General features: G+C 43.6%; 2 protein-coding genes and 1 pseudogene across 5 annotated transcripts; 2 read left to right on the forward strand and 1 right to left on the reverse strand.

The window, feature by feature from the left end:
• Positions 1–1,105: 1,105 nt before the first annotated feature.
• Positions 1,106–5,273, forward strand: hemgn (hemogen). Of its 4 annotated transcripts, none has more exons than XM_041896283.1 (5): positions 1,106–1,124; positions 2,286–2,378; positions 3,350–3,440; positions 4,057–4,535; positions 4,771–5,273. In XM_041896283.1, the coding sequence occupies exons 2-5, from the start codon at positions 2,312–2,314 to the stop codon at positions 4,905–4,907; spliced, it is 774 nt and encodes a 257-aa protein (XP_041752217.1). In that variant the 5' UTR covers positions 1,106–1,124; positions 2,286–2,311; the 3' UTR covers positions 4,908–5,273. The 4 variants fall into 4 exon arrangements, with proteins under 4 accessions (XP_041752217.1, XP_041752209.1, XP_041752190.1 ...); XM_041896275.1 differs by lacking the exon at positions 1,106–1,124 and adding an exon at positions 2,125–2,179 and having other exon boundaries at positions 4,707–5,273; XM_041896256.1 differs by lacking the exon at positions 1,106–1,124 and adding an exon at positions 2,125–2,179.
• A 98-nt stretch (positions 5,274–5,371) lies between these two features.
• On the forward strand, positions 5,372–11,085 carry LOC121580983 (tRNA (adenine(37)-N6)-methyltransferase). The gene is given in 9 exon segments (XM_045225467.1): positions 5,372–5,775; positions 5,912–6,057; positions 6,369–6,543; positions 6,815–6,972; positions 7,266–7,507; positions 7,509–7,914; positions 8,162–8,246; positions 9,415–9,608; positions 10,934–11,085. Coding segments are annotated over 9 exon segments (1,644 nt in total). The 5' UTR covers positions 5,372–5,689.
• Positions 11,086–16,993: 5,908 nt separating this feature from the next.
• LOC123481022 lies at positions 16,994–23,322 on the reverse strand (annotated as a pseudogene).
• Positions 23,323–25,257: the final 1,935 nt, after the last annotated feature.

Genomic DNA, 25,257 nt, shown 5'->3' on the forward strand with positions numbered 1-25,257 from the left:
TCGATTGCTTAGAAATATGTGCAAGCCTTTAAAGGGGCAATCAGGAGTTGAAACAATAACAAAGCGTTTTCGCTACCCCTGTTTCAGTAAAACGCTGAGGGAGGGGGCTGGAGAAATGTAACCACTCTCAAATGGATGCAAGGACTGACCAGCCATGAAATCAAAATGATAGTTTTAACCATGGTTTGAAGCTACTTTGTTTACAAACATTGGAGTAAAAAAAAACGTATATTTTTGGGTTCTGATGAGGTAGGACAGTTGAACTAAGCTCATGAGGCATTTATAAATTATATTCTTCAAGAATCAATGTGTACATATAATTAATTTATATGTCCAAAAATGGATGTGGCAAGTGCAGATTGCCCCTTTAAGAGACAGAAGGGGGTGTTTTATTGTGAACCTTTGAGTATAATATCTACTGATGAGTTAGTGTGTTAGTTGCTTCGATTTTGACAGCAGGATCCCCAGCAAACTGATTTTCTCTCAATATGTATTTTTCAAGGTAGTTTTGTGTATGTGTGTGTGTCCTCGTTTATTGCTCATTGAGTTATTATTTTGGTAACCTACTATTGCTTTGCAAATTGTTCTGCATAAGTGTCATTGTCAAATTCTTTCCTCCAAAGCTGAAGATGAAAATAGAGGAGGTGTCACATATCTGGTAGTCAATAGAGTATTTGTAGGGCAGTACACTTTGTGGCCTTGCATTAGGAGTTGCTAGTCTCCCAGAATGAACTGTTTAGGCTATGGTTTACTTACTATTTTCAATGGCTTACATAAAGTACTTGGTCATCTACTAAGTTGATGTAAAATTATTGTTTGAGAAAAATTCAATTTGGCACAAAATTCCAAAGCCAGAAACTAGGCTAAGTATCAGTAATCAAGTATAGGGCCCCGAAGTTGAGTCTTATTTGCTCTCAGTGAAGCAGCGGCTCCCAGAGAGGCTCACTGGCTCAGACACGGACAGCAGGCTGAGGCTTCAATGTGCAGGGAGAAGATTGCGGACACGCCCAGAGAATGAGCAGCTTCCTTGCGATGAGATAAGATGGTTATGCCTCCACTCTCTACTGTAGAAGACCCTGAGGGGGGTACTTTTGCCGCCTGATTCAAAAGCAAAACATCTGCCGGTATGTCAAGGTTTTGTGGCTATGTTCTTCCTTTGTGAGAAAGAAAATACAACAGCCAGAAAGTTATATTTATGTCAGACTAGATAGTATTCAGTGAATGGGTTGGAGGGCATTGTGTTTACTTTCCAACTTATAGGAATGTATACTGTAGTTCCAGTGAATCTGGTATATAGGATATTTGACTTTATTTTCAAAATGATTTTCTCATTTTTACATTTTAGTCATTTTAGCAGATGCTCTTATCCAGAGCGACTTACAGTTAGTGAGTGCATACATTTTTCATACTGTAGTTCTCGAAAGAGAAAAAGTCATGGCCTAAGATATGTAGACTATGTATTCAGTGCTTGACTTGGGCAGGAGCTCCCCAGAGCTGAGTACTGGCACCTCAAATGTTTTACTGCTTGAGCTCCTGTTCCTCTTATAGAATATTAGCTCAAAGGTATTGTGGAACTCCTGCACCTAAATATAAACAGTACTGTCACCCAAAGTGAGTACCAGCGGCACTTATTTCAGTCCAAGTCAAGCACTGTATGTATGTTTGTATGTATGTAGGACTGGTGTTCTGTGTGCATGATGAAAGGTGGAGCTTTCTGGAATGTGTGCATGTCTATGGCTAACGACCCTTCTAACAAGCTCCACACAGTCTATCCCAGCAGCGTTGACTCACAGCTAGCTAGCCTACCTACACTGACTGCCTCAGTCCCTCTGGGCTTTATTTCCTCTAGTCTAACCCTACTGTGCCCCTTCTCATATCACTGACTGGATATTGCATAACACCAAGGGAGAAATTGCCTGAATTCAGTAATTCCCTCTGCTGAGCACCAGTGACACACTCAGCACCTTTTATTTATACTCTGCTGCAAGCTATTCCCAGACACACACATCTGTATAGCTAACCCCATGACAACTCTCTCGCTCGCTCACACACACACACACACACACACACACACACAGCCAGCAACATGGTCTGCTTTTTTTATGCCCGTATTGTGCCAACTCCTCCACCTTTACAAATATGATAAGAGCTGAGCCACAAGAACTCTTCCAGGGCTATGGTAATGGTTAACCAGATAATTCTTTTTTGGGGGCGGGACTTGCAAACAGACACAATTTTTTATCTACGTTTTTACCCCTCTCTGCTTGCTTGCCCCTCTCAAAAAGTTACATTCATTTCTACGGGACGCAAAATGGAGGGGACGTTGGATAAAGAGAAACCAGAGTTGGAATATGATGATAATCTCGATGATAACCAAGGTAAATGACCTCTGAACATTGTCTCTATTCTGTGTTTTATAGTGAAATATCCGATTATTTCTCAGATATACCATTGTGTTCTCTGGAAAAGGTTACTATCTTAGTCCTAGTATGAGTATGTCATACTGTCTTTGTATTTGTTAACATAGACTCTATTCATGCATATTCCTGCCAATGTATTTTGCTGCAAACTGGGTCACAAAGGACTTACTGATGGTTGATCTATGCAAACAGATGCACCACTAAGATGATTGCAACTCAATAGGAACATGTATTTGGAAGACACTTTCACTGTAGATGTTCTCTGTCTGTATCCACATACAAGTATGTTTCTGATACTGTATGTTCGTAGTCCCAGACACCATGTACTAACATGTACTAATCATCCTATACCAATACTGTTTTCAATTCAACATTTTCTTTTAAAAGCAGCTCAAACAAAAACATGTAAGAATGAACTATAGCCATTGAATTCTACTGTGAAAATATACTGTGTGTTATAGGGGAATAATGCACGCTCTAGAATGCCCTTTAAGCCAATCAGAAAGGAGTATTCAACAATGCCATGGTATAACATGTACTAATCATCCTATACTTTGGTATGCTGGTGGTTTATATAACTGCTGCTACATAGCTGCATTGGTTTTGCAGTCAATTTCTGACACAAATCATACAACAGCATAAACCACCGGAACATTCAAATATGGAGACAGTTTTGTTACTACAGTATAAACCAGTGATTGATCAGGTAGAGAGAGGACAGTGAACAAAATCAGAATGAAACAAAGTTCCTAACCCACTTTTTATTGAACCATTGTCTGTTAATAAAGATATTTTTTTAAATGTGTCTTATACTCTGACTATTGATGTATAGAATTCAAATGATGAATGAGAGTGAAGTGTCCTGTCTGTCATTGATGGCTGGCTGACTGACTGGCTGGCTGACTGGTGTAGGTTGGTTGGTGTTACAGGTGGGATCCGGCGGCGGCTAAGAGACAGAGACCTTCTCAAGAAAAGAAAGGCAGAGGCCGAGGAGAAGGCGACTAACCAGTGGGTTTATGGGTAAATGTAGACGTTAAGAAAAGGTGCAGAACTAGTCATGCACACTCATCCTTTAACAAACATGTTAGAGTTAGGAATAGGCCTCGATTTGAGCCGCTAATGACTGCGATTTTGTGCTTCAGCCGACAAAAATGTGTTTAACTAGAAACTTGAGTGGACTGTGTGGGCTTCAGTACAGCTGCCAAGCCCTTTGACCTTATTGGCTTACTCTAGTGCTTACGTGCTTAAACAAGTTTGGCTGAAAAGCCACTTAACATTACTTTATGTTTTTGTATGTTTAAAGAATGTAAGACCTGAAAATAGTAATAGATGTGTTATACATGCATGAATAAAGTTGTGTACATGAAACAGTATATTTTATAATGATCGTAGTTGGCTGCCTATCAGTCTTCCAGCGCATTTTATCCAATATGGAGCAAGAGGAAACCAAAGGTTGCTTAGGTGTTCCCAACTATTGGCACCACACATTTAAATCAAGGACTTTGCACTATCAACAATGAATGAATGAATATGGCCAAGCATATCAACCTCCGTCAGCTGCACAGTGTAAACATTCCAGTTGAGAGGAAGTGTATAACGACGACCCACGATTACATTTCTATTTGTGTGACATCAGGGTGGAGAGCAGGAGGAAGAGAGTGAGAGGAAGAGAGGAGAAGAGTAGCTCGGGAAGAAGAGGAAGGCCGAGGAAGACTGATCCAACACCGGAGCTCCCGGCTTCCCAGGAAGAGCCAGAACAGGAGGCTGTCATTGTTAAGGTGGTGTCCAAACCAGTTGAAGTCACCCCTGCCCCTACCTTGATCTCACTATCCCCATTCCTTCCGGTGGACCCTAGCCCACCAGAATCACTACCGGCGTACGTTCCCCCCGTCCCAGCCCCTATCCCTTTCCTTGCCCCTGCTCCTGTGCCTGTTGTTGCCCCTTCTCCAATGTATAACCCTGTTACTGCCCCTGCACTGTCCCCGTTGGAGACACTGTACACAAAAGGCAGTGATCAGGGTAGTGACCCCCTGGACCAGGTGCTGATTGAGGACTTGGGTCCTGATGAGAAGGAAGACATCCCTCCATCTCAAAACAACCAGGGCACTGATCAAGGTACTAATGACATCAATTAAATCATGTCTCTTTGCAGTCATGTACTTGACTTCTGAATGTACTGAAGTGGCTGGCCAATGAGCTCACTGTGATGTTATCTAGCTGTGGGGATATGATCTTGTCACATATAGTATAACCAGAAATGTTAAACTAACCACCTTTCTGTCATAGGTTCAAGTGAGGAGCTGTCTGTCAAAGTGCCTGAACAAAATAGAGTGTTCTCTACGTTCCCCAGGTTCTCCACTGGCGCTCCTTCAGAAGATCATCCGCCAAGAAACTTCTTCTGAAATCCACGCTGATCTGGCCTCTGATAACATACATACAGATTACATGCATAGTAATCTATTCTGTCAACATGTGCATTTGGATTGAGAGGTGATGCCGTTTAGCCTTACTGGTTAACTCATCTTTGTAATGTTGAGCCTGATAGAGTACGGATGCGAAATATATCGAAATGTAATGTTTGTACAATGAAATGCATGAATTCAAGCTTTAAACCTACCCATGGATTTATTTATTTTTGCTTCATGAATGGTGTCTGAAATGTTATGTTGCAAGAACTGCACTATCTGAATTTACAAAATTATTTGTACAAGCTAAATATGGCAGCATTTGAAAGTACATTTGTATTTAATCATTTCTGGTAGCTGTGTTTTCTAATTTTGATTTTATTTTATACTAATTGTTTATTTGAGATAAGCGCTATGATAATAAAGGTGTGATGCTTTGTTGATAATATGACCGTATCCTTGTTATGATCAATTATTAAAACAAGAACAAGTGTCACTTGCTTAATAGTGCCCTCTGCTGTCCTTTTACAGTAGTGAAAAAATATTTATTTATACGCTTTTCATCCATAACTCTCCAACAGGACACGAGTTTGATGTTTTACTTCACAATTTACATAATATAATTTGCGCCTGCTTGCTACGGTATTCAGTCACCGCTTTCCATTAGTAAGTTGCTGGTTGGCCAGCTAGAAATGACGACACACACATGTGCGGAAGCATTTCAGCAGATTTGCCCATGTGTACCTTTGTTAGGCAGCGTAAACAATCTGATATTTTACAACATTATCAGATGTTATTGAATGAATTCAGATCGATTTAATCTATTCAATGACAAACTAGCAAAGCAATCAAGACGCTATCAAAATGTCTGCCTCTTGCAACTGTACCGAGCATGTCAACAAACTCCACCAGCAGATATCTGTTATGCGAAAAGAAATCAAGAATCTCAGGTATGAAATGAATGCATAATGCAACAAATGGCTTCTTGGAAAAAGCATCTAGCTAAGTCGTTATCCGTATTACAAACTGACTATATGCTGCTGACCATAATGTGTCAACACAGGTATTTGCATGTTTTCCCCCCAGGCAATTGTTGGACAGTGCTGTTCGTTCTCATCGAAAACACATGACATCTCTCCAGTCTGCTCTGACACACCTTGGCCAGAGTCGATCTCCAAAGAGTCAGCTAAGGCCACAGGCAGACATAGAGACACAGAATTCACTTGAGAAAGGTAGCTAGCTATGACACTCGATCTCTCGCTTATATCCCTCTTATATCTTCCTCGCATGACTTGTCTTGACCATTGTGTTTAGCTTTATCTGACTGGCACTTAATTAAAACTTCTATTCAATATAGAATCAATATAGAAATATCGCACATAGAAATCTTCCGCTTATCAGACTTGCTTCCAATGAGAATAACTTTAAATGAGAACGACAGATCTATAGCTTGCATTTTTATCTGAAATCTGTCGGGTCGGGCACAAAGCTAGATAATGGATCTTTTAATTAATGTTCGAATGTGTCAATTTCTACTTCACAGGGACCATCCAGACAGTCCCCATAGGTTACATCAGCTCCTGTTTCTCAGTGAAGAATGGTACCCCCAGACAGCCAACCATATGTGGGCCCTCCAGGGCCACCCTTCAGATCCAGCAGAGTGTCTTCAACAACCCTGAACACTCACTGGTCGGCCTGGACAACTATTCTCATGTCTGGTACGTACTAGAGACTGGGATACGGAGCTAAACGTAGGAGAGGTGGTAGCTAGCTAAACTTAAGGCTGTTTAAGAAGGTGGCAATTGCAGTACTACATAAAACAATCTGTATTTTTTGCAAAGACAATTCTCTCATTAGCAAAACGTTTCAAGGATGTCAATCATTTTCTTAGTCATGCACTTTTTTGATCAACTTACCTCCCAACATTCCCAATTTGTCTACACATGTACAATAAATACATAAGCCTGCTGTCACTCATTCCATTTCCAGGGTGGTCTTCCTCTTCCATAAGAACGGCCACCTGAGTTATAAGGCTAAGGTGAAGCCACCCAGACTGAACGGCCAGAGGGTAGGGGTGTACTCCACACGTAGCCCCCACCGGCCCAACGCCCTGGGTCTGACCCTGGCCAAGCTAGACAGAGTCACAGGTTAGTATCAGTCGCCAAAACCAGCTCAAATTGCTTTGCTGTTCTGCACAGTGTGACGGTGCATCCCCTAATATATAACCCCCAGAATGTTGCAGTCTCTTTTCAGGTTGAGCAGTACATTGTGTATGTATGTGTGTGTGTGTGAGAGAGAGTGTGTGTGTTTTTATAGGGTGTGTCAGACATTGCAGGCATGTTCTAGCCTTATTGTCCCCCTAATTTATAAGCTTGGCATGCCATAGGAACACTATTGTTCAATTTCGAACTGCCTGCTATGTGGTTTCTACTTTCTCTAGATGACACACTTCATCTGAGTGAGATAGACATGATCGCAGGCACCCCTGTCCTGGATATCAAACCCTACATCTCTGACTATGACTCCCCACACAGTAGACTGGACATTGACACAGATACTTATGACTGTGGCGTCCAACCTGAGGGCACCAATGTACCATCAGAAGAGGGGACCACCAGTGTGGAGAGGTTGCATTCAGACTCAATAGCTTCTTTCTCCTGTACTGATGATCCCCAGTTGGACATTGGGGGTTGAGAGAGGGAATAGTCATAGCACAGATCCCAGAATACTCCACTCAAAAGACAAATCCAAAGTTCACATCCACCGTCCAGGCGATGCCTCCAGCTCTTCTGCTCCTAAAGCCCCATTCAAAGACCTCACCACTGTGCTGGGGGAGCTCAAGGCCTACATCAGCCAGGGAGATGACCACCTCACCCTGGGGAGCTCTGTAGGAAAGTCCCAGGCTTCAGATGGCCCTAAAACCAAGCCATTGGAGCCAGTGGAAGATAGTGCTAGGCCTTGCTATGGGCAAGAGGCCTACAGCACCATTGCTGGCTGGATCAGGGAGCCTCCTGTGACCAATCTGGAGGTGCGCTTCACCCCCCATGCAGAGAGAGAGCTGGATGAGTTCCTTGCCCCCATCAATGCAGGTAAGCCTATAGAATTCCCCCTGAGCTGAGGTTGACTTGAGAGCTTTATTATTGCTTTTTAAAAGGGGGCTCCATTGTGCGTTAATTGTTTTTTGCTACGTGTTTTTGTATAATATCATTGCATCTTACCAGATAAAGTCAATGGTATTAAAAAAGTAATGTTTCTCCGTCATCCATTTGGCCTATTGTTCAAAGTAGATCTATGTTCACTGGGTTTCTTCCTCTCTGACTGTCCCCGTTTCTCTAGAACCTCGTGACCGGACCCAGGTTACCGGTTCCTTCGCGGTCAAAGGCTGCGGCCGCCATCAGAGGGTCCTATCTGCAGACCCCAGGTCAGTGTCTCAGCCCGGAGCCACTGGAGACAGACTCTTTCTTCTTCACCTTGGACCACGGCAGACATCACCTGCTGGTTCGTTGACGGGGGCTTCGCTGAGGTGCCCCGGGTCAGACCCCGGTGGCTGTTGGAACAGAACCCGGCCAGCTGAATGCTTCTGGTTCTATGCTTCTGGTTCTATGGATTGGCTTTGGAATCACGCACTCAATAATTGTTTTACAGAGTGAATCTGAGAAAATATGAATATTTAACTAAATAAATGCAATATTATAAACAATTGTTTTATTTAAAACATGGATTGTTTTATTTCTCCTGTAAAGATAGAGTGCTTTTGAAATTGTTGGTTATACCCGACCATGATATTTATTTTACTAAGTAAGTTACGTTCTAGAGACATTTATCCCAACTGCACCTCTAGGCTGGGAGAGTGCACCTCAGTTACACTGCAGTGCACACTATCACTTATCAGATGGAATCTTTACGGTTGAGTTCTGTTTAGTAAAGGCATGTTCACTACCATTACTATCTACACTGCTCAAAAAAAATAAAGGAACACTAAAATAACACATCCTAGATCTGAATGAATGAAATAATCTTATTAAATACTTTTTCTTTACATAGTTGAATGTGCTGACAACAAAATCACACAAAAATTATCAATGGAAATCAAATGTATCAACCCATGGAGGTCTGGATTTGGAGTCACCCTCAAAATTAAAGTGGAAAACCACACTGAAGCTGATCCAACTTTGATGCTAATGTCCTTAAAACAAGTCAAAATGAGGCTCAGTAGTGTGTGGCCTCCGCGTGCCCTGTATGACCTCCCTACACGCCTGGGCATGCTCCTGATGAGGTGGCGGATGGTCTCCTGAGGGATCTCCTCCCGGACCTGGACTAAAGCATCCGCCAACTCCTGGACAGTCTGTGTGGTGCAACGTGGTCCCGTTGTGGATGGAGCGAGACATGTCCCAGATGTGCTCAATTGATTCATGGGGAATGGGGCGGGCCAGTCCATAGCGTCCAATGCCTTCCTCTTGCAGGAACTGCTGACACACTCCAGCCACATGAGGGTCTAGCATTGTCTTTGCATTAGGGGAACCCAGACTCGCACCAGCATATGGTCTCTACAAGGGGTCTGAGGATCTCATCTCGGTACCTAATGGCAGTCAGGCTGCCTCTGGCGAACACATGGAGGGCTGTCGCGGCCCCCCCCCAAAAGAAATGCCACCCCACACCATGGCTGACCCACCGCCAGACCGTGTCGTGCTGGAGGATGCCTTGCAGGCAGCAGAGCGTTCTCTCCACGGCGTCTCCAGACTGTACGTCTGTCCACGTGCTCAGTGTGAACCTGCTTTCATCTGTAGAAGAGCACAGTGGCGGATTTGCCAATCTTGGTGTTCTCTGGCAAATGCCCAAGCGTCCTGCGCAGTGTTGGGCTGTAAGCACAACCCCCACCTGTGGCGACGTCGGGCCCTCACCACCACCCCCTCATGGAGTCCTGTTTCTGACCGATTCGAGCAGACCACATGACATTTGTGTGGCCTGCTGGAGGTCATTTTGCAGGGCTCTGGCAGTGCTCCTCCTTGCACAAAAGGCGGATGTAGCAGTCCTGCTGCCTGGGTTGTTGCCCTCCCTCTCGCGGCCTCCTCCACATCTCCTGATGTACCGGCCTGTCTCCTGGTAGCGCCTCCGTGCTCTGGACACTACGCTGACGGACACAGCAAACCTTCTTGCCACACAGCTCACATTGATGTGCCATCCTGGATGAGCTGCCTACCTGAGCCACTTGTGCTGGGTTGTAGACTCTCGTCTCATGCTACCACAGCGTGAAAGCACCGCCAGCATTCCAAAAGTGACCAAAACATCAGTTCAGGAAGCATAGGAACTGAGAAGTGGTCTGCTGGTCACCACATACAAAACCAGTCCTTTATTAGGGGGTGTCTTGCTAATTGCCTATAATTTCCACCTGTTGTCTATTCCATTTGCGTGTGTGTAAATTTATTGTCAGAAATCAGTGTTGCTTCCTAAGTGGACAGTTTGATTTCACAGAAGTGTGATTGACTTGGAGTTACAGTGTGTTGTTTAAGTGTTCCCTTTATTTGTTTGAGCAGTGTAAGTTAGATTGTTGCACGGCTTTAATATCAACTCCCACTGTATGCTTACTTTAACGGTGCAGGAGTATATATGCAGATTCCAAAGGTGCTTCCACTGTTTCCCTTGTACTTTGTCCAACCTCTCCAGTTTAGTAATCCAATGTCCAGTACAAAGTATTTTAAATTCAGGGATTTATATTGGGAAGTGAATTGCCCTCTGTCTATATCCAGTGTGACGACAGTCTGTGGGATTGGTCAACTTCTCATTGTTGGATGGAGTGGAGTGGGCCTTTCATTGCCTGGCGTAGATTTACTACTAGAACTACTCCCATTTCCAATAGCAACAGCAAATCACTCTTTCACACTACTACTTTGTATTCTTGTGAGAGTTGGAGGCTCAGAGTCACACTCACAGTGGTTGTTTTTGTTTGAGGAGACTCTGTTTTTAGGGTCAGCAAATTACAACTCATTAATTGTGTGTTGTTAAATTGGGATGTAAAGAGTTCACTGAACAGAGAGAACAACGCCTTCACCCAGTTGGCTTGAATTGCCTAGGAGTAATGGGACCACTGAATCTCCACCATGTTAAAAGCTGACTTCATCCTCAAAGCACTGGACTATGACCTGAACTGCGTCGAAAAGCATGCGGTCGCATGGTTCCCATTCGTCGCAGCTCAGGAGGGTAATGGTCCTATCAATGATCTGCTGCTGAAAGCCATGAAGAAGATGCGGTCTGAGCACTGAATATCTGCAAGGCGCACATGAAGTCCCCAGGCTTTGTGGTCGCGGTAAATCGGTCAAGTTTCTCGGTCTGGCTTACCAGAGAGCAGTCAAGCAGAATGCACCACCTTTTATTGTGCAATTCACCCAGAAGGTCACAGGCCACTCGGAAAGCACCGCCATGAGAAGGCCTGCCTCAATTGTTCTGAAAGGACTTGATTGTAGTCCCGTGTAGCTCAGTTGGTAGAGCATGGCGCTTGCAACACCAGGGTTGTGGGTTCGATTCCCATGGGGGACCAGTATGAAAAAAATGAAAATGAAAAAATAGAAGAAAAAAATGTTAAGATACAAAACAATAATAATAAATAATGTATGCACTCACTAACTGTAAGTCGCTCTGGATATGAGTGTCTGCTAAATGACTAAAATGTAAGTGTAAATGATTTACAAGCCCCTTCCAGCACACCTCTGGGCAAAGTGGGAGAACCACTATAAAACAGTGAAGCTGCCAGAGGCAAAACCTGAGACAAAGAAGGCCTTGACTGGAGGGTCTAAGCAGGGGAAGACAACCTCCCCATCTAAGGACTGGAAGCTAGACATGAGTCTAACTGAGGCCTTACTGGGACAGATCAGCCTTTCCTACCAGCTGTGGCCTCCTTCCTCACTCTGCCCCCGCAGGAGGACATCTCAGCTGGGGGCAAGTCCCACCGTGGAGGCACTGCTCTGCCAGTGCCTGGGGAGGGGAAGGAAGTTGTCCCTGGGTGCCATCAGCGACAGCCTGCTGAAGGAGAGGATGGGCATGGGCACGCTCTTCCGCCGCTGCAGTGTGGCCTTGATACCCATGATCAGGATGGGGGTGGAGCTAGCCAGCAGGAGCTGCATGACTATAGGGCTAGAGGGTAGGGGGGGGAGTAGGGTCACTCCTAAACCACTGGTCAGGAGCCGAAAAAGTAAAGATAGACAGACATAAATGTATGCTTTGCTTATCTGAAGGTTTAGTGATGATGATGAAAGATGGATGGTAGTTTTTGTGTGATGGAATAGCGTGCGATATTCAATATATTCAAGTTTGCTGTGTCTGTATTAAAAAGTGAATGCCAATCATCGAGTGGGACAGATGCAGAGGGTTAGTTTGTTTGTGTATACAACTTGACTTGGAATGTTTGAATGTTAAGTCTTTTGTATGAAAATAAAATAAATACTGTCTTGTGAATACAATTACTCAAATCCAGTATGGGCATTGACTGTGACTTCAATTGAATTTTGTCTTTGCGAACATGCAGTATCTGAAACGTTCGAAAATAATACGGTGCACTAAACAAATACAACAGCAGGTGGCAGTAATGGGTAAACGGCGACCCATAGATTTACGTGAAGGCGATGGAGAGTTGACGTTTACGGTTTATAACCAATAGCAGCGAACATACTCACGTTTGAATGAAGAACAGGCGGTTGACGTTTACTGCTGCATGTTTGTTTACTTCTTTCAAATACATTTTATTTTGGTAAGTAGCTGTTCCGCCATATTAACCATATGAAATAGCTCTGACTTTTATCTACTGCGCTTTGTAGCCGAATAATTTAAAAAGCGGGTACGTTTTCGCCAACGTTGGCGAGTAACTCTAACGTTAGACGCTAGCTACTGTAGCTAACTAGCTAACGTCAACTTACCTAACGTTACACAAATGTGAACTTCAAATTCTGCATTAACTCTGTCCTTTAACACAGTGAATAATATGCTCAATGGTAGGCGTATTAGCTAAGTTAAGTCAACGTAATAACGTTAAATCTTCTGTAACCCATCAGCTATTTTACGTTCCCTAGTTAACCAGTTACATACTGTACATCAGGGGTGTATTATTTCCAGTGATTCTGTTGCAAAACGTTTCTTAAACAGAACGAAACGGGGAGGAACCTACCTGAATTTGTCCAATAGAAACTCTCGTTTTAGTTGTAAACGAAACGTGTTGCAAATTATTGGTGGAATGATTACACCCTAGGGGTGTGTTCATTAGTCGGATTCAGTTGCAGAATGTTTCGTCTGTTGCAAAACGTTCACTCCAGCGAAACGAATTTACTCCAAACCAAAAAACATTTTGCCATAAAAAAACAAGAGTTTCTATTGGAAATTTTTGTTCAGTTTGCTGATGGAATCCGGCTGAATACACCACCAGCATTTTGTTTAAAAGCTGGCTACCACAGTCGTAGCAGGAGTCGGATGTTAGCTCCAACAATAATACCAGGTTGTTTGTATTCTGACAGTAGCCCAGCCACGCAAGCTATCATCATGTCCACGAGAAGATCACTACCATAGTGCCCTCGAAGCTCATCACTAAGCTAAGGACCGTAAGACTGAACCTCTGCAACTGGATCCTGGACTTCCTGACTGGCTGCCCCCAGGAGGTGAGGGTAGGAATCAATACATCCGCCACACTGACCCTCAGCACAGGGGCCCCCTCAGGAGTCGCGTGCTTGGTCCCCTCTATACTCCCTGTTCCACCCACGACTGTGTAGCTGCGCTGGCTCCCAATACCAGTAACCTACGTTTGCCGGCGAAGCCACGGCGGTGGTAGGCTTAATCACTGGCCGACCCGATGAGACAGCCTGTAGCAGGGATGGGGCAGCATTGTTATTAGGGGTTGGGGCCACCAAAGGAACTCATCGGTGGCTTGTGGGTCTGCGTACCCCATCCATATCCCCCCACCCCTTGCGAGCAAAACATTTTAGCGGCCCCCTCGTGACAGCGAAGAAGTAAAGCGTTTTACGTTTTTAAAGTTCATTTGTGCCAGATTCTACACATTTTGTCATGGGGGCGGAAAGAAATGTTTGCCCAGTTTTCAGCTACTTTCCTGCAATTCTACATATTTTGCCGCTAAGGTGGAGGCAAATGTTTGCGGATTTTTAATATGATAACTGATCCAATGGAAGCCCACCGGTCAGTAATTCTACCTTGCTTACTACCAAGTTTAGATAGCTGGACGCTAGACTAACTTACCAATCTAAAAATTTTGCTGAAATGGGCCTAATTAAAGTGACTTCTGATGCACAACCACATTTCAAAATTGCACCTTTGTATTCTATCATTCTAACTCAGCAGTTGAGTTGAGACCCCAACTTTAATTTACGTATTGGTCTGCGGAGCCTGCAAAGGGGGCGGCCGTGGTCGCCAGTTGCCCATCCCTGGCCTATAGGGGGAGGTCAGAACCTGGCAGTTTGGTGCCAGGACAGCAGCCTCTTCCCCCAACGTCAGCAAACAAAGAGCTGATAGTGGACTACAGGAAGCGGAGGGCCGGGGCCACGTCCCCATCCACGTCAACAGGGCTGTAGTGGGCGGGTCGACAGCTCAAGTTCCTCGGGTGTCCACATCAATAAAAGCCTATTTCTGCTTACTCCCGTGCCATCCGAGGGTCACGTGGGAGAGTTTTGAAGTAATTACCAGAGCTTCCGGAGGCCAAATCGAGCTCTGTTCCGCATCGCCGTGCACCTCCCAATGTTTTAAACAATGACTAGGGCTCTGTATAGCTCCACATTGGCATGATTGGTTGGCCGGTAGAGTGGTGGATGAGAGGTCAGTAAGAACAGAAATCTACTCCGACAACTCTCCACAACAGGCTATGTAGCAGCTCTAAGAAGTATAGATGCTCCGACTATCTTGGGAGGCAGAACCGCCAGTAAATGTTATGCGGCCACTGCAGATCGCCGGATTGTCCACTTGCAGAGCCTTTAAAGGTTCTATCCTTGGTCCAAACACCAACACCCCGTTCTAAAGAGGAGCCGCGGCTGGCCCTCAAAGTCAAAGTTATACAGCTGCACACGACTGAAAGCATCTTGACCAACTGCATCGGCCGCCATGGACGCTACACAGGGTAGTGCGTACTGCGCAGTACATCACTGAGGCCGGGGCTCCCTGCCATCCATGGAAAAGCGTCTATGCTAGGCGAGTGTAAGAAGAACCCAAGAATTGTCAGACTCTCCTGCCACCCAAGTCAGACTGTTCTTTCTGCTACCACCACGGCAAAGCGGTACCCGATGCACCAAGCTGGAACCAACAGGACCTGAACAGCTTCTACCCCCAAGCCATAAGACAGCTAAATAGTTGAGTTAAAAGCTGCAACATGTATCTTTTTGGGGGGACGACCAAGATTCACACATATAAATGTAGATTATGAGATCTTTCATTCTCATTGAAAACAAGTCTAGAGGGTAGATATGTTTTATGTGCTCTATGTCTATGTTTCCCGTTCCTAAGTTTAGTTTTTGTGCCTTTTTACTTTCGGTTTTGTACACCAGCTTCAAACAGCTGAAAAGACAATATCTTTGGTTATTGAAAATATATTTCACAGCGGTTTAGATGGTACAATGATTCTCACCTCTTACCCTATGAGGTCCAGCGACTGCTGGTTCTGTTCTACCTGATGATTAATTGTACCCACCTGGTGTCCCAGGTCTTCCCTGATTAGGGAACAATGAAAAAGTGGTGGAACTGGCTTCGTGGTCCAGAGTTTTGTCACAAGCTGAAATTAGGCCTAACTATTCACATTTTAGCAAGCAAAATGGTAGGATCCGATTTCTGCATATTATACCTTTTTAAATAGTTAACCAAATAGCTACCCGGACTATCTGCAATAACCCTTTTTGCACTAACATTGACTCACCACATACACTGCTGCTACTGTTTATTATCTGTCACTTTATTCCTACCTATATGTACATATCTACCTCAAACCCCTGCACATGGACTCGGTACTGGTACCCCTTTTATATAGCCAAGTTATTACCTCGTACCCCTGCACATGGACTCGGTACTGGTACCCCTTGTATGTAGCCAAGCTATCGTTACTCATTGTGCATCAACCATTATTTTTATTACTTTATTATTTCTCTACATTGTTAGGAAGGGGCCCCGTGAAAGCATTCCTGTTAGTCTACACACCTGTTTACAAAGCATGCTGATCGAATAATGTTAGGCAGGTTGAAGTGGATTTCATGTCTTCCTATTGCAGTCTTTTTCCCCCCTTCCCTCCCATTCAAAATAAAATGATAAGCTGCAACATGTAATCTTGTAGAGTGACTTTGAAGTATCCATTGAGGCATTTGGTGCATATTGTGTGATAGAAAGATGAGTTCTAGACTTTTCCCACAGAGGCAACCCATTGCACTCAGGAGTTGAGACAGGCACTTAACCCATCAGATTCATTCAACTCTAGATGTGACAAGAGAAAAGCATGGCAGGAGAGCAAAGCGCAAAATGTTAACATTTTATTTACAAAGTTTGTTCTTAAAAAATAAATAAAAATGTAGCTACAACCGTGATTTGTGCAACAGGCAGCCACACAATCATAGCTCGCTAGTCGCACAGTTGCTATAGCAATTTTATTGGGGGAAAAAAAAGATAAAGCAGACAAAAAGAAGAGGGGTAAGAAATAAACCCAACATAAAAAATGTATTCATTCATCCAACAAAATATTAAAAGCACAGACCCAAAACTAGATATCAGTCCCAAAGTCCTCAGGCAGGTATACAGAAAGGGGGAGTTGACAGTGAAATTGTGGGATGCGGAGTAGTGCGCTGCTTGAGAACCTTGGGAATGGCTCTCGGTTCCATAGGGCACAGGCAGCTCCACTCCTAGCCACCTGCGTCTGGGTACCCAGTCTTGCCCCCAGCCGGGGGCTCAAAGCTGGGAGAGGCGTGGAGTAGGCAGGGTGGGTGTCCAGGAGTGGAGAGAGAAAGGGAAGGGTTGGTAACCTTGATAGGCTGTCGGTTTTTGCTCATCGTACGTCAAGTCAGGCTCTTGCTTTCTCTTTTCTCCTTGGACAGCCTCTGTGGGAGAAGTGAGGAAAGGGTCATTATACTATAAAGGTACTGTGCCTATGCAAAGCATCCAAACGTGAAACTTTTTAACATGAGCTTGTGACAAAGTATGAATGACGTACCATCTTCGTCAACTTCACCATCAATGCCAAGGTCTTCCTCCTGGAGAGAAGGGACAGAGCAGGTCAGAATCCACAGAGCTCTCAAACCATATGCCCCCTGTTGATCTTTTAAACTATTGAGTCACAAACAAACCAAAAAGGGCTTTACTGCCTTATCTCCGCTGATCTCATCATCCTCCTCTCCTACTACTCCCTCCTCTTCATCACCATCATCCTCATCAAAGTCTTCCTCCTCTCCGTCCTCATCCTCTCCTAAAAAACAAATACCCCACCTCCATTGTCAGTCATCACACAGATACATGCCGACAAACCCTACAAATACACAGTAGAATTGCTTGACAAAACACCCACAATGTACTAATATGGATTGTAATATATAATGTTTTTATCCAAAGCGACTTAGTCATGCGATACATTTTACGTATGGGTGGTCCCGGGAATCAAACCAACTATCCTGGCATTGCAAGCGCCATGCTCTACCAACTGAACTACAGAAGACCCCCATTCTCAACTCACATCTGCGCTTCCATTTCCTCAACACGAAAACTAAATGGCTGCCCACCCTCGTCATCGTCCACCTCTCCGTCCGGGTCAGGTCGCCTCCCGGTCCTCCCGTGCCCGTCCAGGTGGGTGAGGCTGAGGGAGCAGCTTGAACACACTCTCCCTGTAGTCGTTCAGGTTGGTCACCTCACAGTTGAACAGGTCCAGAGACTTCAGGCTGTCCAGCTTTTTCTGTGGGACCAAATGGGTCAAAACTCTATATGGGGAAGTGTCATTTGAGGCATAGCCTGAGACAATGAGATGGTGTCACACTGTATTGTGCTCTACTGGGAGTTTGATTTACCTACCAAAGGTTCCAATGTGCTGATGTCCTTCAGTTTGTTCCCGCTTAGATTTAGATGTGTGAGGTTGGGGAGTTTCTCTGCTAGCACGTCAAGGCCACCAGAGATTCTGTTGTCACTGAAGTTCCAACTGCAACATAATGTGAAGAATATCAGTCACTTCTGTCTAAACGCCCAAACAAGTAAGTCTTTCAGAAAACAATGACTGTCCCAAAATGGAACCCTATTCTTACAGGAACATAGTGCACTATTTTTGACCAGGACCCACAAAAGTAGTGACTATATAGGAATGGGGATGACATTAGGAGCTAACAATGGCTCCCTTCTACCCCACAGCCCAGAATTTAAATTTTCAAATAAACACAAATGTCACTTTTACTGTAATAAGCTTGTGTAAAATAATAATAAGCAAAACGTTACCTTTTTGAGTTTCCCAAGTTTTGGAAGGTTGGAGACGGATATTAAGCCAACGTTTATCAAACTGAGGAATTCCAGATTGACGAATTCTGCTGTGAGGCCTTTGATTTTCCCTTCATTTGATCTGCAGTTGTCCAGGACAAGTTCTCGTACCTATAAGGATAAAAGACCATTTGTAAAATTGAAATCCATGTAATTCAAAGAAAAACGTAAGCATGCATTGTTTACAGATGCATTAAACACATGGGTAATGCACCCACATTATAACGTTATTTTATGCATATATGTAAAAGTGGTGTGGAAAACCTGTTTTAGAATGGTCACATGTTGGCAACAGTAACTAGCTGCATTAAAAAAACTAAGCTTGAATATAAACTAAAGGATGAAAAAAGTCCAATACACAAAATATGGACCGCATTAATAGGAGTTTCTCCTGACTGCTGTATGAATCCTTCAACTTCTCAGTTCCTAGCTACAAAATGTTACATTTAATAATTTAAGGAGCAGAGTTCACGTTTAATAGTCAGGGACAGTCATTGCGCAACCAAAAGCTTGATTAAAAAGGTTGAATAAAGTTAACGTTGAACATCAAAGATCATGATTTGCACAGTAACAAAGTGAAACATTGATAAGGCTGTCGAGTGGAGCCATCAATAAAAGTATTTGGTTGCATTGTTTTATGTCAAGGCACCGCAGTTGTTTCTTTGAAACCGCTGCCACGAGGAAGAACCGCACAATACAGTTCTACCTTCACTTGGCCCGCTGATGCAGTCACTAATGACAAATGCAATGCTTTTTGTTAGCAAGCTGCGCTTCTGAGCTAGCCATTGCCCTTTTAAAGAGCTGCCGTGCAGGTGAAAAGCTGCAAAGAGAAGCCTGACCTGCCTGCCATGTTAACTGCCTAGTGCCTTAGACCACTTCGCCCTCGGGAGAGTGGTCTAAGGCACTGCACATCGCAATTTTGCTGTGCCACTAGAGATCCTGGTTCGAATTCAGGCTCTGTCGTAGCTGGCGACCGGGAGACCCATGGGCGGCACACAATTGGCGCATAGCACGTCGTCCAGGGTAGGGGAGGAATGGCTGGCAGGGATGTGGCTCAGTTGGTAGAGCATGGCGTTGCAACCCAGGGTTAATGAGTTTGATTCCCACGGGAGGCCAGTATGAAAAATAAATATAAAATAATGTATGCACTCACTGGCCACAAATCGCTCTGGATTAGAGTGTCTGCTAAATGACTAAAATATAAATGTAATGCATGTAGGCATTCCTGCATCTGCAGGAACCCCTCTTTATACTTCTATTGGGCCATTTTTAAGCTACGACTCCAGTACATAGGCGGGAGACGAGCGCTCCAGTACAGTAGATGGAGCTAATGCACCATAAAGTTGGTAGCTAACAGCCGATAACCCCACCAGAAGACTAGCTAGCTATAGCCAAAGATTATGGATATACTGACAAGATGCATGTCTCTCCATCATAACAATGGGAGTCGTTGTCCACAAAGCGGCACGGCGGGCTGTCTAGCCGGTCCTTTCTTTGCTGGATACATCTCATTATTGTAATCCTTTTTTTGTAATCCTTTTTTGAAAATTCGATGAGGGTTGTTGACATCAACAGCCTGTATTCAATGGAGAGAGATACTATGCTATTAGCCTTATGCTATGAATATGCATAGCCATCCCCGATATGTTTTTTATTTTTTTTCAAATTTTCCAGGATGTCACGTGACCTACATATCAGTACACTTAGCTTAAGCATTATGAAACTTATTAGATCAAATAAACCTCACGTAGCAAATAAGACATATTTTTTTGTTGTTGACCAAATTCGACGCTCATTGACCTCCATACAAAAACTCCTTGCTTTGTGGGCGAAACAACACTACCTGTTGGAGGGAGACAGATTTTCAGCCGAGTTGGGCCTCTCTTCCTCTTTGCTATAGCTAGAACAGACCAGTAGCGCAGAACAATTAGCCAGATATTTCACCGGATGTATAAATGCCAGAGTATCCGATTTGGAATTTCTCACTACCAAATAAGGTGGTGAAAGGCCCAGTAACGACAGTGGGAGAAGATGGATTTTGGCTGTTAAACATTTGAGCTCCATACAGTATTGTTTCCAAAACTAGAATCTGTAACAGACAGTGGACTGCGTTTTGTAGACTTCACTCTTTTCCAAAGTTTCTAAAAATGTAGTTGTTTAGGAGTGCAAGGGCAAATTCAGTTATTGCACACTTCAGAGTAGGCGTTCCATAACAGAAATAGGCAAATAAATGCTAGATGCAGGAATACCCACATGCAAGATGCCCCCGAAGAGGATAGAAAAATTAGGGGAAATGGTGGCAAGTAGTGTGGACGAAATGGAGAAGCAACAGCTGTGCTGGAGTGCGATCAGTATGGGTGACCGCTCTGATGATATGGAGCGGGAGGATGAGGCTCAAGGATCTGAATGGTCTGTAGTGGAAAGACATAGGAAGAAGAGAGATCATGATACTGAAAGCAGTGGAGCGGCTAGTGTAGAAAGTAAAAAGAGGGTCAAGGTAGGAAGCAAAAGTAATATGTCGGAGTGGAAAGTTGTGGAGTTTTACGAGACAGGGCCTCATTTTGCCCTATCCGACTAGCAACCGTAGAAAGAGATAAGTGAAGTTAAACTGCTTGATTAATTGGAAATGAGTAGGTGCTAATTTTCAATCAAGGAAGATTCTGCAAATGGAAAAACATAATGGGAAGAAGATTAAAAGCCATGTACCTGGTGCTTATGCTAGGTTAAGGGGAGTCATCACTTGGGTCCCAATATATATGTCCACAGATGACATTAAAGAAAATGTGAAGGGAGGCAGAGTGATTGAAGCCAAAATGTTGATCAGTAGGAAAGAGGGTCAAAGAAGTGAAAGCTTAACAGTGATGCTGAGGTTTTAGAAAGTCTTGCCGGGAAAAGTACAGATAGGATTCCTTAGTTTCAATGTTAGAGAATGACCCATATGCACCGCAGCGTTTTAAATGCCAAAGCATGGGACATGTAGCTCTGCTCAGTGTAAAAGGAAAGATGTACTAGTGTGGAGAAGTTATGATTACGGTGACTGTGGTAGCAATGGGAAGGTTAAGTGCTGTAATTGTGGGGGGAGAACACTTGGTGGATAACAGCTACAAGAGAGAGAGAGAGGCTAGAGAAGGCGCTCAGAGGATATAGGACCAGTCATGATGCTATCCTTTGTAAGAGGCCGTAAAACAGATTAGTAGAACTAGTGTGATGATTGAGCTTACATGGATGTACCTGTAGTAAGTGGACCTAATGTTGGGGTTGGGGTTTTTTGATGGTCCTAGCATGGTTTCGAGGCCTGTTCAGAAATCTTGTGCTCATGAATGTGTGGTGTTGGGTTGCTTTGATAATGAATAAAGTTGACTTCATAGCTTTTATTATTAAGGTTATCAATACGACTTGGGTTGTGGAAAGCAGAAATGCCAGGTTGAAGGTTATTGTGGAGAAGGCAAAAGAGATATTGGGGGTAACAGGTGTTACTGTTGAAATAGTTGACATGCTGAACAATCCTAAGGGTGGAGTGTCTCAGCATTATATAAATAAAGTTTAATGGGGTTGGGGAGTGTTTTTTTTTTGGGGGGTGAAGTTATTTGGTTTTGAATTTTATTTTCATGGTAGTACAGAATCATGATTGAGCGTACATGCCAGCACAGTAGGTGGCGGCATGCACTTACAACGTTTGTTTGCGGACCGCCATGATATCATAGAAATACGCCCCGGGTGCGGGCTGCAGTTGCCACACTGGTTATTAGTAAAACAAAGATGAGTTCCTTTCTCTAGAGCTTCAAAGACGGCAAGCTGACAACATGGCGATTCTGAGATACAGTTCTCAAAACTCTCCGAAGAAGAATGACTGTTTACATGCAGTAATGACGTAAAAATATCAGATCAAGTGTATTTAATGTAGAATACTTTTATTAATATTTTGCATGAAAAGCCAAGAGAGATTGAACGGGTTTATAAAACCCCCACACGCAAACGCCTTTTTGCTCGGTGTCGTGTCATTCCAGGCCGGCTATTTCACAAGCCGGCGAACAACATGTTATTAGTACATTGTCTAGCCTATACATTAGAAATGTCTAATTATAAACACAACATACAAAATATCAACACTGAACGTGGAGGTTGTTGGCCAGTTTCAATAAGTATTTTGATCTCTTTCGTGGTAGTTGCGAGGAATAATGTGACTGGAACCAAACATTCGTTGACCGCTCGCAACAACAGTTTACATTTAGGCTATTGTTTATTTCACACAATGTTGAGTATAACGCTTCTATGGACGTCAACCTCAACACGTTCATGTCTTCGTAACCAATCAACTCTTACAGTTAAGAACGACTGACTTACTACCGCCATTTCTGTGCTATTGGTGAGCTTAGCTGAACGGAGTTAATTTGCCAGTCACTTCTGAACCTGAAAAGGGCAACTTCTAAACGTTATGCAGCGAAAACAGCCAAACATATTAATCGGACTTAAGTAACCACATTGTGGGCCTGTTACAATACATAGATGTCTGATTTGACAAATATCCACTTTGTTAGGTCAGATTTGTTGAATATTAGACAAACTGGTCAATGGAACGGTCTGCATTCCGGTGACTCCGCTTTATTCCTTTACCGTATCTACACAGGCGATGTTTTTCCACTCCTCATTTGCCCGGCGTCTGCTGCAATAGCCCATCCGTGACAAGGATCGACGAGTTGTGCGTTCCGAGATGCTGTTCTGCACACCACTGTTGTACTGCGCCGTTATTTGTCTAATTGCTTAGGCCATCTGCCCAGCTTGCACTATTCTTTTCAATCTCCTTCGGCCTCTCTTATCAACGGGCTGTTTACGCCCACTACTGGACTGTCGCTGACTGGATGTTTTTTGTTTGCCGCGCCATTCTCGTGACACGATTTTCTCGTGCGTAGAAAAGCGAAGTGCTGCCGTTTGTGAAACACTGGATCCGGCGCGTCTGGCGCAAGGCGATCGCCACCACGCTCAATGTCCCTTAGGTCACTCTTTTTACCCATTCTAACGTTCAATCGAACAGTATAACTAGATGCCTGTCTGCCTGCTTTATATAGCAAGCCACGGCCACGTGACTCACTGTTTGTAGGCGTGATCCATTTTCGTGAACGAGGTGGTTTACAATGATGTGTATAAACCCTGGATGACTAACAGGATACTGCCCAAGCCACCGAGCAGCCATCTTGGCACTCCTCCTCAATTGTAAAACAGTACTTTGGAAGCTATAGAAATGCATTTATTAATGTGTACATTTGTTTTTGACACGTATTCTATTACAGACAACTTAATGCATACCTAAAGTATATATTATGTGAGCTAAACATAAACATGGACAAATATTAAAACATTTTCCTTAAAGTTTTTTTTGTTTTTTTGAGTACTAATTTTACTGTCCCCACTACAACAAAACAAATACTTAACTGTACATAGAATTTTGTCCTTGAAACATAAAATTGAAATACTGCAGAATCCCATTCATTCCTATGGAGGACTGCTCCTCCTATAGCACGTGTTAATATGGCCCGACGGTGGGTATCAAAGCCTCTCAATGGCCAATAAATAGCATCAGCTATCCAGGGTTTATATAAATCACCATAAACTGACCCGGTAGTGTATATAACAATCAGCTTTAACTCTTGAAAATAAATTAGTTTATGAATATCAAACCGAACAATGTAACATTTTAATGGGATGTAAGGCAAGTAGAAGATGATCTGCGACGTATCTGGCAATGGCCCCTCAATGACTTCAGTCGACTGTTAGCAAGCTAGTAATATAAAACGACGTTACGTTATGGCTGGCTTTCTTCAACTGGCTAAAGTGAGGGTGGGGGGTAATGGTAGTTGTAGTGTACAAGATGTGGATGACTAATGAGAACTAGTGAAACATTTTTTGTTTGCGTACTTCAAAAGCAAGCTAAATATCTGAGTACCTACTGAATAGGGGAAAAATGTCTAAAAGGAGCTCTCACCCATTTATCTAAAATATTGTGCGACATGCTGTAAGAAACAAATTATTATTGCTGGGGATTTAAAAGTGCATTGTAATAAAGTGCCCCTCATTTTAGCATTTATAGTAACAACAAACATAGCTACAAGGTCTATAAAATAAACCATTTCGTGTATCTAGCATTGTGGAAGCGTTGACCTCCTACAACACTGATGCCAAGTGAACAAATAATTGACGACTTTGCAATCAAACCTTGTCTATTATTGCAACCGACTAGGAGGCTGTGAGCCAATTAAACACCTGCAGTAATGGCAGCAAGCGGCAAAATATTAAAGCGTAATGCGGCGTTCAAATGCAAGTCGGCAACTCTGAAAAATGTCTGACTTGCTAATAGGTTGTAGTTATACCACGATACCGTTCAACCAGTTAGCATTCCCGATATTCTAGTTCGACCAGGCGTGGCATAAGGCCTGGCATACTGTGTCTGGTTGCCAGTTAATAAATTACGGATTGGCTGGCTAGAAATTGGTCGACGGATGGAAGCCTATGAGCACATTTGCCAATGTGTACTTTTGTTAGGCAGCATAAACAATCTCTATCTTACAACATTATCAGATGTTATTGTATGAATTCAGATCTATTTAATCTATTCATATCCTTATCTGACACTGGAGTGAGATAATCTGTGACACAATCCCTCTGACTATGACTCCCCCACAGTAGACTGAACATTGGCCCTACTTGCCGGCTGTGGCGTCCAACCTGAAGGCACCAATGTACCCATCAAAAAGGGGACCTCCAGTGTGGAGGTTGCATTCAGACCTCAATAGCTTCTTTCACCTTTGCTGATAGAGTCCCCAGTTGGACTTTTGGGGTTTGAGAGAGGGAATAGTCATAGCACAGATCCCAGAATATTCCACCTAAAAAGGCCAAATCCCAAAGTTCACATCCTCCATTTAAGTGATGCCTACAGCTCTTCTGCTCAAACCAGGCAAAGAACATCA

The sequence above is a fragment of the Coregonus clupeaformis genome, chromosome 15, assembly GCF_020615455.1.
Source record: "Coregonus clupeaformis isolate EN_2021a chromosome 15, ASM2061545v1, whole genome shotgun sequence".
Taxonomy (NCBI): domain Eukaryota; kingdom Metazoa; phylum Chordata; class Actinopteri; order Salmoniformes; family Salmonidae; genus Coregonus; species Coregonus clupeaformis.